At 50.2% G+C, this 16,184-nt stretch overlaps 1 protein-coding gene across 1 annotated transcript; it reads right to left on the bottom strand.

The window, feature by feature from the left end:
- Window positions 1-2,327: 2,327 nt before the first annotated feature.
- Window positions 2,328-5,360, bottom strand: LOC135611786 (cation/H(+) antiporter 19-like). Its single transcript, XM_065107416.1, has 3 exons — window positions 5,163-5,360; window positions 3,753-4,751; window positions 2,328-3,644 (listed from the first exon to the last, which is right to left on the bottom strand). Exons 1-3 carry the CDS (start codon window positions 5,358-5,360, stop codon window positions 2,409-2,411), a joined length of 2,433 nt encoding a protein of 810 aa, XP_064963488.1. The 3' UTR covers window positions 2,328-2,408.
- Window positions 5,361-16,184: the final 10,824 nt, after the last annotated feature.

The following is a 16,184-nucleotide window of genomic DNA, read 5'->3' as shown; positions in this document are numbered from 1 at the left end:
CCAGCTTATGTTCGCCATGTGTGGATATCAGTAAGAAGATAAAATGATGACCAAGCACTAACCAGCAAGACGAGGATTTCTGACCAAGCACTAACCTGCACGACGAGGATTTCTCCTACTCCGTCATGATTAAGGTCAATGCCGGGAACACAGATCTCCAGGGATATCATGTGGGTTTGACTTCCTTGTCACTACCATGTTTCCTTGGAAAAGACCACTGAGTAAATGGTCAACTTCATATAGTTTTTGCCGTCCTCTCAGTGAATTGTTTTTATGCAATGCGATCCAATTTAATGAATGCTGACATGCACACAGTCATCTTGAGCTGAATGTGGGGTTTGTTCTGAAAATTTTCTTTGTCCTCGGTATCGACGAGGATATGGTATTCAAAATCTGATATAAGCATAAATATATGATCGGAAATCTTAATATCATTAGGGCGATACTTTAACATCATATGATGGATATTTCTGATGTTATATGATTGACATTTTAGCATCACATCATATAATTGACAACTCAATATGAGATCAAATCAATCGAAAGTCATGGTATCTCAGATTCAATATATCATGATCACGATTACGTTTGAGGAGGTACAATGGTATCAATCATGAAAATAATAATCCTAAAAACTCACTATAAAAAGTCCTCAGTTATATCGTAAGAGCATCTCTTTATCTCGCCGAATACAACATAAAGCGTAAATCAATCCTTGGAATCTATGAAGTTGAACAGTTTTGTACAGTTTGATATTACCATATTTGGACAAGTTCGGTGTCAATGAAATCAATATGGACTAGTGCAAAAGGAGAAGAATCTTAGTTTTGAGTGGTTCGATATTACCATAGTCGGTCAAGTTCGATGTTAGTGAAATCAATCTAGAACGGTTGCGAAAGACGAAGAATCTTAATTTTGAGTTAGAATTAGCTTTCATGAACAACCAATAACTAATTTACAAATTGTATAATTGAAATCAACTAAAAACTAAAGCTGAGACATGTGCCTAATTAACTTTGCTATTGTGTATAACACCTTTTTTTATTTTTTATTTTTACAAAAGATAAATGGCAAAAGTCAGATATGATTATCATAGGTGATAAGGGATCATTTGGTCGATCGGTCATTGGTACGGTCGATAGGCTCATGAGGAATTATCTATTTTGGGCGATAGATTCAAAATCGTATTAGTACGGTTTTATCCTTTCAAAACATGTGAGCTCTAAAAAGCACCTTTGAGGGTACAAAAGATTTGGCGGATTTATAAGCCTTTGGTTCTCATACTCCTTAACCAATGTAGGACTAAATGGTTTTATCAGTACTTCTTCTCGTAGAGGAGCCAAGGTGCATGGATTGTAAGCGAGTTTGCTCGACCGAGGTGTAGGCCTCGGGCCCTCCTTCTAGCGTCAAAATGATAGTGATCGTTTACACCGTGGCTGAGGGGTCAGCATAGCTTGGTTCGGTCCCGGGTGCACAAGATCATCTATGTCGGTACTCGGGCAACAGGAGTCATCGTCCGGCGGGGTCGACCTTGGCCTTTGGCTTCAAAATCTGGAGACTCCCTTTGGCTGACCACCTTCCTCTTTATCGTCTGTCCCTACACACAGGTCGGGGTCGGGAAGGGGACTCTCGACTTCGACCCCTATGAATATTTTGTTAGAATTGGGTGGAAAATGAGCCAAGAACCAATCTCTTGTCGTCGACCCCGCGATGGGTTTTTATCCCTCCGCCCGGGAACCAATCGTACCTGTCATATTTATGGTTGCCAACCTATCGAACAATGGGCTTACTCCTAGAGCAAATGTTGGGCATCCTCAGTGCCATGGCATTGAACGATAGTGTCATAGTCGGTGCCGTCCCGACCTTTACGGGATGGTGTTATACTCGGTCGGCGTCGTCCCGATCTTTGCGGGACGACACTGTACTTGGTCGGCACCATCCCGACTTTTGCAAGATGACACTGTACTCGGGTGGCGACGTCCCGACTTTTGTGGGACGACATGATACTCGGTCGGTGCCATCCCGATCTTTACGAAACGACGTTGTTCGAGGGGTGTGGTCTGTTATATTGACCTTGATGCTGATGTGATTGTGAACAGTGGTTGGAGGACAAGTTACCAAAATATACCATATCAATAGGATTTTGCACGATAAACTGTTAAAATTTTTATTAATTAAATTAATCACTATATTTGAAAATATATCAAATAAAATTTTAAATTTTTAACCTTTGATAAGAGAGTTTGATACTACTTGTTATTACATAAGCCTACAATACATTTATTCTTTCCCTACAAAAGTCCTACGCTGCTCACTTGATATCTGAGTTCCACGTAAGGGAATGCATGCCCTGCAAACCCTGCAGACGAGAAGAAAGCATATTGTTCGCTCCCAACTCGTAGGTGAGTCTAATGACGAGAGAGGTCAGTTGTGGGTGTATCGGGCTCGTCATAGATCTCCGTCCCGTCGTCCTCCGGGTCGGGTGGGTCTGCCGTCGGATCGTGCTGCTTGATCACCAACACCGACGTTGTCGTCGAGAACTCGGACGATGCCAGATAGCTTCCCACGGGCCCCAACTCGGGGCTGTCGGCCTTCTCAGAGAGGACCATGATAGGAGGCGCCTGACCCACCAGGAAGAGATTACACCGCCCGATTGACTTGATGGCGGCGATGATCTCTACCCTGCTTCCCATCACCTTGTCGTCGTACCTGATGGATTCGTTGGACGCTAACACCTTGTCCCGGAACTCGGTGATGCAGGCATCGTCGGCGGAGATCTCGTTGGCATCTACGATTATGGTCACGCTTCCTCCTCCGCCGCGGCTCCTCTCGAGAAACCAGTTGCCTGTTTGAGGAGGAATGAACCGTACCACGATGAGCTGGATTCCTGGGTGCTCCGCCATGCGAGCCGAGTAGGCGAGGGCCTCCCGGTCATCCCTTCCGCCGAAGAAGAGGGTCGCCACCGTATAGGACACTTCGCTGGCCACAACCTGCGCCGTGCCACCTAGTCCGCGGTCCACGAGGACGCCGACGGAGCACGGGGCACGGCGGAGGACGCGCCGGTTGATGAGATGATAGGCGTGGCCTGTCGACTCCATGGAGCCATCGATCTGCTGGAGCTTGTGGAAAGGAAGGAGGATGAATGCAGCTCGCTTCTGATCGGCGCTGGTTATGATGTCCTCGTGCATGGTTTCGAGGTCGGAAATGGCGATCATCGGGCGGACGGAGACGTTGCTGAGCTGCTGGTAGGCCTGGAAGGCGATCACGAGATGGTCTGCGCCGTTATCGGAGTCCCCCTTCCTGTTCCAGAAGGGAAGGCCATTCAGGCGGGCCTTGTGGACCATGAAGATGGCGGAGGACCGCTCCGACAGCTCCATGAGGTGCATGGCGTAGACAGTGATGCCGCGTCGCCGGATGCCACGAGAGGACTCGATCAGGTTGATCATGGTGGGGATGTTCCGGCTGCCGTGGAAGCAGGCCAGCACGCGGAGTTCGCTGTCGGTGTCATTGCGCTGAATGGTGCGGTGCTTGTAGGGCGCGGACCGCCGCGCGGGCTTGTATATGGCCATCACTATGGGCGTAGTGAGGAAGGTGGTGACGAGAGCCATGAGCACCAGGATGGCGAACGTTTCGTCGTTGAGCACCTGTCGATCGTTCATGCAGTACAGTCACGTAAACGCCTCGAAACGACAAGAGAACTGCCACGGTAACCCATTTCGTAGAAAGAGCGGAGAAAGAAACCCATTTCGTACCTTGCGGTCCTTGCCGATGTTGAGAACAATGAGCTCGACGAGCCCTTTGGTGTTCATGAGGAAGCCCAGCGCGATGGCCTCCCGTGCCGGGACCTTGACAAGAAGCGAGACGATGACGGTGCCACAGATCTTGCCGAGGCACGCTGTGCAAATGACGAGGCCAAGGAGAGCCCAGGACTCACCGCCGCTGATGGTGGCCACGTTCGTCTTGAGGCCACTGGAGACGAAGTAGAGCGGGAGGAAGAGCCCCGAGATGAGGTCCTCGATCTTCTCGATGACGACCCCGGCGAAGGGCCCGTCCTTGGGCACGACGACGCCAACGATGAAAGCGCCGAAAAGTGCGTGGATGCCAATGGTATCGGTGACGAAGCCTGCGGCGAGGACGGTAGCGAGGGTGGCGCAGATGAACATCTCATTGACGGGCTCGCCCTCCGGGGAGCGGCGGGCCATCCAGTCGAGGACGGGGCGGACGAATATGGCAACGAAGGCGACGAAGCCGACGCCGCTGAGGAGGACCCAGAGGGAGACAAGGGGGGAGCCGGAGCCAGAAAGGGCGATGGCAAGGGCGAGGAGGATCCAGGCGGCGATGTCGTTAACGGCGGCGGCAGACATGGCCATCCGGCCGAGGTCGGTGGTGAGGAGCTTAAGCTCCGCGAGGATGCGGGCGAGGACGGGGAAGGCGGTGATGGAGAGGGCGACGCCCATGAAGACGAGGAAGGGGGCCTCGGGGACGCCCTTGGCGACGGTGTGGCGGAGGACGACGGAGGTGCCGATGCCCATGACGAAGGGAAGGGAGATGCCGGCGATGGCGATGGCCAGGGCGCGCTGTCCCGTGCGGCGGATGGCGCGGAGGTCAAGCTCCATCCCCACCAGGAAGAGGAAGAAGATGAGCCCGACGCTGGCGAGCGTGTCGAGCACCGTCAAGCTCTGCTTCGGGAACACCGTTTTGAGGAACCGCTCGCTGCGGCCTATCGCCGACGGGCCCAGCAAAACACCTCCCTGCAACAGACAGCAGACGACAAATCTAATCATCAGTACTTCATTAGATTAACACTAGATTAGTGCATGCAGCAGCAGCAGTTGCAGAAGTAGCAGCATAGTAGACTATTGTCGTCTCAAATAAACACCGGTCAAAGCGTTCCATGACGAAGAAAGAAGGTTCAGGAGGAGGTCTCAACGGTGGATTGCTTCTGGGCGAGTGGAGGCCTCGCTCTCGACCACGCGGCTCGGGCCATAAAATGGGCTCGCCACGCGTCTTAGTTCTCGGCCGAAGATGCCGATCGCGGTAAAACGAAGCTCACATACCAAGGTCAAGTTTCAAGGTCGTAAAGCCTACGTAAAGATTAGAGCAGCAGTAAAGGAGAAAGGGCATGATAGAAAGAGCAGCAGGGGATTGGTTCGAGCACATACGATGATCTCGGCGACAACACGCGGCTGACGGAGAGGGTGGAGGACGAAGGCCAGGAACCTGGTGAGGGCGATCACCAGGCAGATCTGGAGGATGGCGAGCGGCAGCGCGGAGTCCAGCGGGTTGTCGCCCTGCCACGACCCGTTCGACGTGGCCCCCATCGGCTCCGGACACGTCGTCCCGGCCACCACCATAGCCATCTCTCCCTCTCGCTCTTTCTCCTTGCCTCTCTCGCGCTACCTGTTGTCAAGTCACAATCAGAAGAACAGCGCCATGCAATTAAAGCAGAAGACTCTACGGTGAAACACTTCTCTACATGCCCATCTATTACTCTGTTCTTCAAATGCAACATGCGGGGAGAGAGAGAGAGAGAGAGAGAGAGAGAGAGAGAGAGAGAGAGGTGGAGACTGAACAGAGACGGGGAGAGATCCGAGGAAGGATTTCGTGAATGATAGACTCGTATAACCTCTCTTTCTCTTTCTCTATATATGGCGAGATAGAGAGTGCGGTGGTGAGTCTTTGTTGGAGAGAGCTCAGAAAGGAAGGGCCGGCACGATGCAGGGCACACCAGGATTAGTATATGCGCAAAACCAAAGCCAAAGCTGAAGTAGAGCGGGGTGGAGAAAAGGGAGTGCGAAGGCGAGGGTGCGGCGTCGAGTCATGATGGGCTTCTCCTCCTGCCTCGCCCTATAAATGCACCACGGACGCCATGGCAGCCACGAACGTTACTCTTTTCTTCCGGGACAACACCTTTTCTTCTCGGCACTAACGCTGCTCTTTTCTAAAGCTTAAAAAAAAAAAAAATCGGTAATAAAAATACTAAAAAAATAAAAATAAAACGTTCAATAACCCAATTTATATGATATCAATTATAAAATCTTTATTTATTCTGACATGTGATTTCTTTTATTTATCTTTCTTATAAATTTAAAAAAACTCTCTCAAACTTCTCTAGAAACTTTAAAAATCACTTTTAGGAGTACTCAGGTATCTTTGTCTTTAAGTCTCATTAAAACCTTGAGAGACTCGGTATATATAGGATTTAATTAAAACTCTATTAATTAATTTAATTATAATTAAAAATCTTTAAAATGCTTATCTATCCTAACTAATAATACCATTTCTTCCATCCACTAACGTCCTGCAACGCAAGATAAGATGTTGACAGTCGAAGCATAAATGTCACCTTACCTTACTCCTCACTTGAGGCGTGCATGCAAGTAGGGCCAAGCCGTGCCAGTTCCAGAGATCAATGATGCAACAAGCTTGAAGAAGGTGCACCAGGGGTCTTCTCTCCCACTATCAGAGGACACTGTTCACTTTCTTGGATAGAAGCCACATTTGTTGGATTGGGGTGAGTCATGGGGACACTGTGATAGATACTCGATGTTAGAGAATGCTGCATTCATACAAGCACTATGTTTACGGAACAACTTTTGGGTTTTCGGTGGAGTCAAGTCAGCAACTTCCGAACATATTAATACAGACAATTTACCTAAAATCCGGGATGATATAAGGTCACAATTTTATAGAGTTTTTTTTTATAATAATTCTTTAAAGATTCAATAATTCAGTAATCAATTCACTCATAGGATATTTAATAGATTCAATAATTCTTTAAAGATTCACAACATTTCAATCCAAATAATATATCTATAAAATAATCTCAATAAATTACACAATTCAAAAGGTGCTCGTTTCACTAGGCTGTGAAAAATTAAGAGACAATCATACGAGTAAATCATAGCTTAATAAATATTATAAATCTAACAAAATTTATCATAAATAAATATTTTACTTAAAACTCGAATTCTTTATGCTCATACAATTCATAAAAAAATTAAATTTTATATGCATTTCAAAATCATGATTTGTTAATATAAAATGCTTAAATACCAAATTATTCACCATGCTTATCGAGTTTTGTTATGACAAAAGTGACATGGCAGATTTGTTGGCACTACATGCTTACACCTACCGTTCTGGGACCAACACCTCATTGCCACATGGTCCACCCACCTAACCAACATATAAAAGCTATTTTAGTGACGTTTTACCACTACCTCTGATAAGGCGTATTTTGGGCCCAAGATACGTCACAGTCGATGCTTACGAGACGTTCCATAGCCGTCTGCGTCACAGCTGATGTCACACTCCAAGTCAGAATCTGTACCGAAACGTTGTTCAACATGTCCCGTCTCGAGAGCTCGAGGCGGTGCCATCTGATGTTGCTCTGCATGTCCCGAGACGACAGCCAATCAGAAGTGTCGTCCCATCCCTCGAGGATCACCAGCCACATCGAACCCACGTGCAACCGACCCTTGTACAATAGTATAAAAGCCCATGGCCGACATCCGGCCAGGGGAGAGGAAAAAAATAATTTGAACCCACAACTAACTTACTCGTCAAAGGGGCCAAAGTTGGGAATCACCCGACGAAGGCCTTTTTTGCAGGCAAGCGGCCACCCCCGAGCCACGAGCGCCTCGACCCGGAAATCGCTATCCAGTGAACGAGGGCGAGCTGTCAACTAGCCCGGGAACAGAGAGACGCAACTCGACATAGACGGCGCTCGGACCGAGAAACACTAACCAACACCCCGTCGTGAAGGCCCGACCTGCCTCGGCGTCCAACTCAACCGACAGAGAACTCCCGACATCGACCCGTGGACCAGGCCATACTGACTCACCAGCCACGGCACATTTGTTCAACATTTTGGCGATAGAAGGAGGGCTATGTCACAGGAGCATCTCGTAGGAGCTCTCCTTGAGGGAGAACCATTGACCAGTCTCCCCCCCGTCAAGCCCGAGAATCAGTCCCTCCCCACCCTCAGAGATGGGGGGATCCCGGCCTCGACGCCAGATCACTACCGGCGCCTATTCAATGACCCGGGGTTGTTGCCCCCCGGACTTACCATAGGATCCTCGGCCTTAACACCCGAGGCGTTCCTTAGCCTGACCAAGTAAGTGCAAGCAATGGCGGGCATAATGCAGACACTCGTTCCACTCATTCCTCAGATTGTGCGCCTAGCGGCTCCCTCGACTGACCGGACCTAGTAGAGGCCGAGCGGGGAGCAGGTCGGGACGGGAGAAGCCCGAGAGCAAACGACAGACCCGAGAGGACTGCCCAAGTAGAGCATACCCGCACCCTACTGAATCACACCACCCCACTTCGAGCCTGACACCATATTGTTTGACTCGGCGGATGGCTCGCTCAAGGCCCAGCTATCCCGGGTCAACCAATGCTTGGACGAGTTCCGGCGCGAGTTTCGGAAATCGTGGAGCGAGTCCAACGACGGTGGCTCAAGCGGATCCCCTTTTACTCAGGAAGTATAGGACAAGCCGGTACCCCTCAACTTCAGGCTGCCGGCATTAGAGACATACGACAGCAGTTCCGATCCCGTGGAGCATGTCTCCACATTTCAGGCTCAAATGGCCCTCTATGGCACCTCCGATACATTGATGTGCCGAGCATTTCTGACCACCCTCAGGGGACCGGCACGAGCGTGGTTCAACCGGCTGCGCCAATCCTCAGTCTCGTCCTTCGACCAGCTCACCAAGGAATTCGAGCAAAACTTCCTCACCAGCGTGCGACCTAGGCCCTCCATGGCCACCCTGCTCGCATTATCTCAGCGCGAAGACGAGTCGCTCTCCCAGTTCGTGGCATGTTTCACCATTGAAATCTAGGGATTCTTGGATGCTCACCCCTCTTTAATCATGCAGGCGTTTTTGATGGGCTTGAAGCCTTTGAGGTTCTTCTGGTCGCTGATCGAGAAGTCACCAGTAACCATCTCCGAAATGCTCCAGCGCGCTAACCAGTACATCGCCGCCGAAGCACTGGTGGCGGGGAAGCGCATGGACGGCAAGAGGCCAAGGGCGGAACAATTCTGGGGAATGACCTCAGTAGCCCTGGCGCAACCCCGCCGGAGGCTCGATCGATAGGAGCTACTACTCCCGAGGCCCCCGCCTATCCCCCCGAACACGTCTCGTACCGAGATCTTTCTCCAAATCAGGGAGAAGGGTCTCTTGCGACAACCCCATCCTATGAGAATCACTCACAAAGATCGATCCAAATATTGCATGTTCCACCGGGACTACGACCATGACACGGAGGACTATCACGACCTCCATAATCTGCTAGTCATAGGTGCCTAGCAAGCCAATCACGTGAGTGATGACACGTGTGACTTGATATAAAATCTTTTTGCTTATTATATTTTGGCATATATCACTTTATAACTATTGCATATATGCATATATATATATATATATATATATATATATATATATATATATATATATATATATTGTGATGTCCTTGGATTTGTGCAATGGGAATCGGATCGTGATGAGATCACGAAAATGAGATTGATTCACCTTTAAACACATATCCTAAATAATCCCGGTCATAGGTTACTCGAGAGGGACATCGTGATAACCGGATAGACTGGTGTGTTGTATACCCGTCCATATGATGGATGCAGCGGGTCTCATAACTGCTCGTGTAGGGACACTAGGGATACAGTACAGGTGCTCATTGGAGAATGAGTTCACTGATTCATCCGCTTACGGAATGCTGGATGGTTGATGATGCCTTATTGTCAGACAGCGATTCCGTAGTCCTAGTGGTATATCTGGTCCTTAGACTTGAGACACCAAGGATGTCCTGTATGAGTGCTCCACTCTTTGATACCAAACTTATATATTTGGCTGTCCTAGATCTAGTACAGCTGGTCATTGAGAGTGGTAGTCGACCTTACGAGGGCTATTGAGTGTCGATAGAGGATCATCCACTCTCGGCGTTATGAGAGGAATATCCTATGTGTTCTTGCTCAGACAAATCCTCGGCCAGGGTCATTCGGGTTGAGAGAGAAACAGTTCTCCAGGAGAATCCGATTAGAGCGAGACTCGAGTAGAAACCGTATGGGTCTGACAGCACCATGCTCGATATACGGTCTTTAGGATATTAGATGGATAAGGGACTATAGGTACACGGTAATTGAGGATAGACAGGTCCAATGGATTGGATTCCCCTATATCGTCTGGGGACTACGGCGTAGTGGCCTAGTACGTCCGTAGTCGATGAGTCAAGTGAATTATTACAGAGATAATAATTCATTGAGTTAGAAAGAGTTCTGATAGGTATGACTCACGGCCAGCTCGATATTGGGCCTAGAGGGTCACACACATATGGTAGGTATTGCGATGAGTAGAGGTTCAGATATGAGATATTCGACGGAGCCCTTGTCTTATTGGATATCTAATAAGCCCCTGAATTATTAGATCCCATGGACGAGATCCAATAAGAGCCCATGAGAGATTATTGGATAGAGATCCACTAATCTAAAAGGCTTGGGTTATTGGATGCAGATCCAATACCTACTAGGCGAGGATCCATTAGGGTTTGACAGGGGACCTCTATAAATAGGAGGGATTCAGAGCCTCATAGGCTAGAGCCTTTGCTTGCCTCTCCTATTCTCCTTCCCCTCTCCACCTCAGAGCAGGCCTGGAGTTTTGAGGAGTGTCGTCGCAGCCCTGCTATGTGGATCACCGCTAGAGAGGAGGACGCTTGACCTCCTTCACCCTCTCATAAGGATCTGCAAGGAAACATGGATATACGATCTCCCTAGGTAACACAATCTATTCTATATGCAGTTTTTCAATTTCGCGGATTTTGCGCACCAATCTTCGAACGACGACGAACATCTCTTTGGGAATCGGAGATTTTGTTTTTCTTGTTCTTCCGCTACGCATGTGATGTCGCCCCCAAAGATTTTCCCAACATAATCAAATCGAGGAACTGATCCGAAGAGGTCACCTCGGACGCTATCGCAAGGAACCCTGGGAAGCAACTCTATGCCCCAGGGGACTCGTTGAAAGACAAATCGACGTCATCTTCGGAGGACCGGCAGCCGATGGCAGCAGCTCTACAACGAGAAAGGCCTACGCCCGTAGCACGGTCGAGAAATGTCCCCGGCCCGAGCTCAAGCCTGAAATCACTTTCGGGGCTGGAGAAGTCGAGCGCTCCCATCATGACGATGCTTTGGTGATCTCCATCTGGGTCGCCAACGCTCGAGTCAAAAGGGTGATGGTCAACATCGGGAGTTCCACCGACGTCCTTTACCTCGACGCCTTCAAGAGGTTCGGTTTGACTAAGGAAGACCTCACCCCCATGGTGTCAGTGCTCACTAGGTTCACATGGGATTCCATCTCCCCGCTCGGGACCACCGTCCTCCCTATCACCATCGAGGAAGAGCCGAGAGCAAAGATAATAATGACCACCTTCATGGTAGTTGATCTGCCCTCGGCCTATAATGTCATCCTGGGTTGACCGACGCTCAACAAGTTAAAGGCGGTGGTTTCCACCTACCATAGGGCCATCAAGTTTCTGACCTCGGCATGGATCGGGGAGTCCCGAAGTGACCCGGGAGAGTCAAGGTGATGCTATCTCATGGTGGTCACTCTCTCAGGGAAATCGTGCCCAAGTCAAGTCCCCGACCCCCGTGAGGGACCCATAGCACTGGTGTTGTTGGAGCCTCCCAAGCAACTCACCGAGGTACCCCTGAAAAGGAGTCGACCCGATCTGACTGTCAAGGTCGGGACAACGCTCCCCGAAGCAAATCAGCTCCACCTCATCGACTTCCTGAGTAAAAACGTTGATATCTTCCCATGGTCCCCTGAGGAGATGCCCAGGATTGACCTAGAAGTGGCCCAGCACCGGCTCAACATCGACCCCGAGGCTCGGCTGGTGAGACAAAGACCAAGGAAGTTCGCCCCCGACCGACAGAAGGCAATCAACAACGAGGTCGACCACCTTAAAAAAGCATGATTCATTACCGAGGTTCAATATCCTCGGTGGCTATCGAATGTAGTCCTTGTTAAGAAATTTAATGGAAGCTGGAGGATGTGTGTTGATTACACCGATCACAACCGGGCATGCCCCAAGGACCGTTATTCACTTCCCAGGATAGACCAACTAGTCGATGCCACCGCGGACTATGAACTCCTTACGTTCATGGACGCATTCTCGGGCTACAACTAAATTCAGATGACAACTCAGGATCAAGAGAGCACCACCTTCATCACCAACAGAGGGGCGTATTGCTACAAAGTGATGCCCTTCAGCCTAAAACACATTGGGACGACTTACCAAAGGATGGTCGATAAACTTTTCAAGCACCAGCTCGGGAGGAATATGGAAGCATATGTTGACGACATGATCTTAAAGAGCAAGGCTACAAGCGTGCACTTGACCGACCTGGCAGAAACATTCCAAACGCTTAGACGGTTCAACATGCGTCTGAATCCCGCGAAGTGTGTCTTCGAGGTTAGCTCGGGGAGGTTTCTCGGCTTTATCATTCACTAAAGGGGGTTAGATGCCTACCTAGAAATGCGAGCCGTAACTGAGATGCACTCCCCTCGCTCAATCAAGGAGGTACAGCGACTCGCCGGGAAGTTAGCAACGCTCAGCAGGTTCGTGTCACATTTGGGCGTCAAGTGCCTCCCTTTTTTTTGGGCTCTACGACGGGCCGACAACTTTACATGGACCTTGGAGTGTGAAGAAGCCTTTGAAAAGTTGAAGGCGTGCCTCGCCCGCTTGCCCTGACTCGCCTCGCCCGAGCCGGGCGAAACCCTTTGTCTCTACTTGGCAGCCTCGACGCATGTAGTCAGCTCGATGTTAGTTCAGGAGACACCACCAATGCAGTAACCCAAATATTATGTCAGCCATATCCTCGTCAGGCCCAAGGCACGGTACTCCCCGATCGAGAAGCTAACCCTCGCACTAATGAAGACGACCCAAAAGTTGCGGCCCTATTTCCAAGCCCACACGATCAAAGTAATCACCAACCAGCCGCTACAATAGATCCTTTCCAACTTCGACGCATCAGGTCGGATGCTGCGATGGTCGGTCGAGCTCAGCAAATTCGACATTCAGTACTCCCCCAGGACTGCCATCAAAGCTCAGTTACTAGTTGACTTTATTTCTGAGCTAACTCCTGAAGACCATGCTATAGGGCAAGAGAACAACAAGAGCACGTGGACCCTATACGTGGATGGCTCATCCACTACTAGAGCAGCCAGGGTCGGGCTTATCCTTAAAGGCCCGTAAGGAGAAACCTACGAGAGGTCGCTCCAATTACAATTCTTAGCCACCAACAATGAGGTAGAGTATGACGTGCTACTTCACGGCCTGCGCCTTGCTCTAGAGATGCATGTAGAAAACCTTGAAGTCTTCAGTGACTTCCAGCTACTAACGGGACACATCAATGGGAGCTACGAAGCCCGGGACCCAACGATGGCATTATACCTAATGGAGGCAAAGCGGCTCGCCCACCACTTTAACCACCTCTCAATCGCTAGAATACCTCAGGCACATAACATGCGGGCCGACATGCTAGCTAGATCATCCTCCGCTCGTAGCCTGGCATTGGCTCCTGAGTCCGTAACGGCACCGACGGTGATGACTCATGAGGTCGCCAAAACGGATGTACCATCAAGCTGAATAGAGGAGATCCTTCGTTTCAAGAAGGATGGAAAGGAGCCCGATGACCCGATGGTTGCGAGACAGTTGAGGCGAACCTAGGCCTGGTACTGCATCATTGGCGGAAAGCTGTACGAAAGGGCCTTCACTCAACCTCTCTTACGCTGTCTCACACCATCAAAAGCCGAAACGGTCCTCGCCGATCTCCACAAGGGGATCTATGGGGAGCACATCGGAGGACGAACCTTGGCCTTCAAGACTCTCCGACAAGGGTACTATTGGGCAAACATGCGTCTGGACGCCATGTCATACGTGCAGCAGTGCCAACAATGCCAAAGGCACGCCCGCTGCAACACCAACCAGCGGTGCCTCTTACCTCGATGGATGCGGCCTGACCATTCGCCTAATGGGGACTCGATCTCCTTGGACTGTTCCCTCTAGCATCAAGATAACGACGCTTTCTTATAGTCGAGGTCGACCACTTCACGAAGTGGGTTGAAGCCGAACCCTTGGCCTCCATTACCGAAAAGCAAGTCCAAAGCTTCACATGGAAGAACATCATCACCCAGTTCGAGATCCCAAAGGCTATCATCATCGATAATGGAGCTCAATTCAACAATGCTAAATTCAAGGCCTATTGCTAGTCATACGGGATCCAACTGAGGTTCAACTCAGTTGCGCACCTCCAAACCAACGGCCAGACCGAAGTAATGAATCAGGTGATTTTGGAAGGCCTCAAGAGGAGGATCTCGGGCACGCACAGAGCCTGGGTGGACAGCTCCCCAACGTCTTGTGGGCAATGCGAACGACTCCCAAAATCGCCTCGGGGGAGTCCCCATTTAGCTTGGCGTTCGGGACCGAAGCGGTCCTTCCGCCCGAGATGGTGTTCCCGACCCTGCACACCTCCAACTATGAACAAGAAGGCTCTTAGAAGGGCCTACGAGCAAATTTAGATCTCCTCGAAGAAAGGAGAGCCAAGGCACATTTACATACCTTGGCATACAAGAAGGCAACAGCTCGGATATACAACCGCAAGGTCCATCCATGGCCAATCAAGGTTAGGGATCTCGTCCTCCGAAAAGCAGAGGTGAGCAACCCGACCCGAGCAAGGGGAAAGCTCGCGCCTAACTAGGAAGGTCCCTATTGAGTCTACGACGTGGTCCAAGAGGGGACCTACCGACTCAAGACTATGGAGGGAAGCCCCTTGTTGAGAACGAGGAACGCGGTAAGTCTAAAGAAGTTCTACCAATAAAAGAAGCAAGTCAGGGTGCAGAGAAGACATACGTTGTACAAAGCGTGCACACCCACAATCGAGAAAAACAAGTTAGAATTCCAAAATAAGAGTGATTTTTGATGAAAAAGGAAATACACATGGTGGTCGGGCAATATGGTTCCAAACCCGACCCGACCAAAACAAAGAAAAAAGAAAAAGGGGGAGCGCAGCCCCTAGCTCAGAGGGGGGGTCTCGGGCCCATCATCGAAGGGGACGCTCGTCGGCATGTCGACGTCCTGATGCATCGGGTTATCAGCGAATGGGTCTGACTCGAGCTCCAGGTCTGGGTACTTCACTCGAAAGTGAGTCCAGGCCACCCGGTACTCGTACTCATACGTGGTCCACCCCGACCTCACCAGGCCATGCTCGAACCCGGTAGATTCTTTGTACTTGGCAATCGCCTCCTCGACCTTCTTGGGCAATGCCAGTCGCTCCTCCTTCAGGATCTCTTCAGTGGCCCAGGCTGAAGACCTGGCAGTCTCGACATCGTGGGAGAGGGTCAGTAGCTTGTCATCCAGTGATCAGATGTGTGACCGACTTTCCTCCAGCTCGGTCTTCAAACGGCCCACCTCCTCACCCAAAGCCGAGGCACGCTCTTCGACCGCGGCAACGGCCTCTCGCCCCCCTCCGGCCCTCAGTTCCAGGTTCTTCAAGCGAAGTGTCACGGCCTTAGCTGGAATTGCCTAAGGCATGAGGCACCCTTATGGCAAAGATGCGAACTTAGCTTGCATTGCCTAAGTCGCGAGGCACCCTTGTGGCAAAGAAGCGAACTTAGCTTGCGCTACCTAAGTCGCGCTTCACTCTTGCGATTTGCATCCACAAAGATCAGCCCACTTGCAACCTCTCGCAGGTCCCGAAGGACCTATAAAAAGAGAAAGTTGATTAGTTCGAAGAACGAGCAACGAACAAGTCCCGACGTCTCGCAAAAAGGGGAAGCTTTACAAGCAATTCAGCATGCACCTTGCATGCACAAGAGAAAAGAGGGAGAGAGGGAAAACAAGGACTTTAGAAGGTTGAACGAATAGCTGCAAGTCCACAAACAGCTGCTCACCGGGTGCCGGGCACGACAATAAGTTCTCGTTAAGGTAATGTGTGAACTTGCAAAAGATTATTCAATGCCCGACACTATACCGAAGCCCCATCCAGCCTTGTGCCACCCAGGTGGTTCCAAGGGACTGAGATGGCTGATGTTTTGTGAGCAGAGGCGGACTGTAGAAAACAGCCTGTGGCACACGAAAACAGAGCTGTTTTGGGGCTATTTTGCTCGGTTCGG

Source organism: Musa acuminata, chromosome BXJ2-5 (genome assembly GCF_036884655.1).
Source record: "Musa acuminata AAA Group cultivar baxijiao chromosome BXJ2-5, Cavendish_Baxijiao_AAA, whole genome shotgun sequence".
Lineage (NCBI taxonomy): Eukaryota > Viridiplantae > Streptophyta > Magnoliopsida > Zingiberales > Musaceae > Musa > Musa acuminata.
This window is presented reverse-complemented; position numbering and strand designations above follow the sequence as displayed.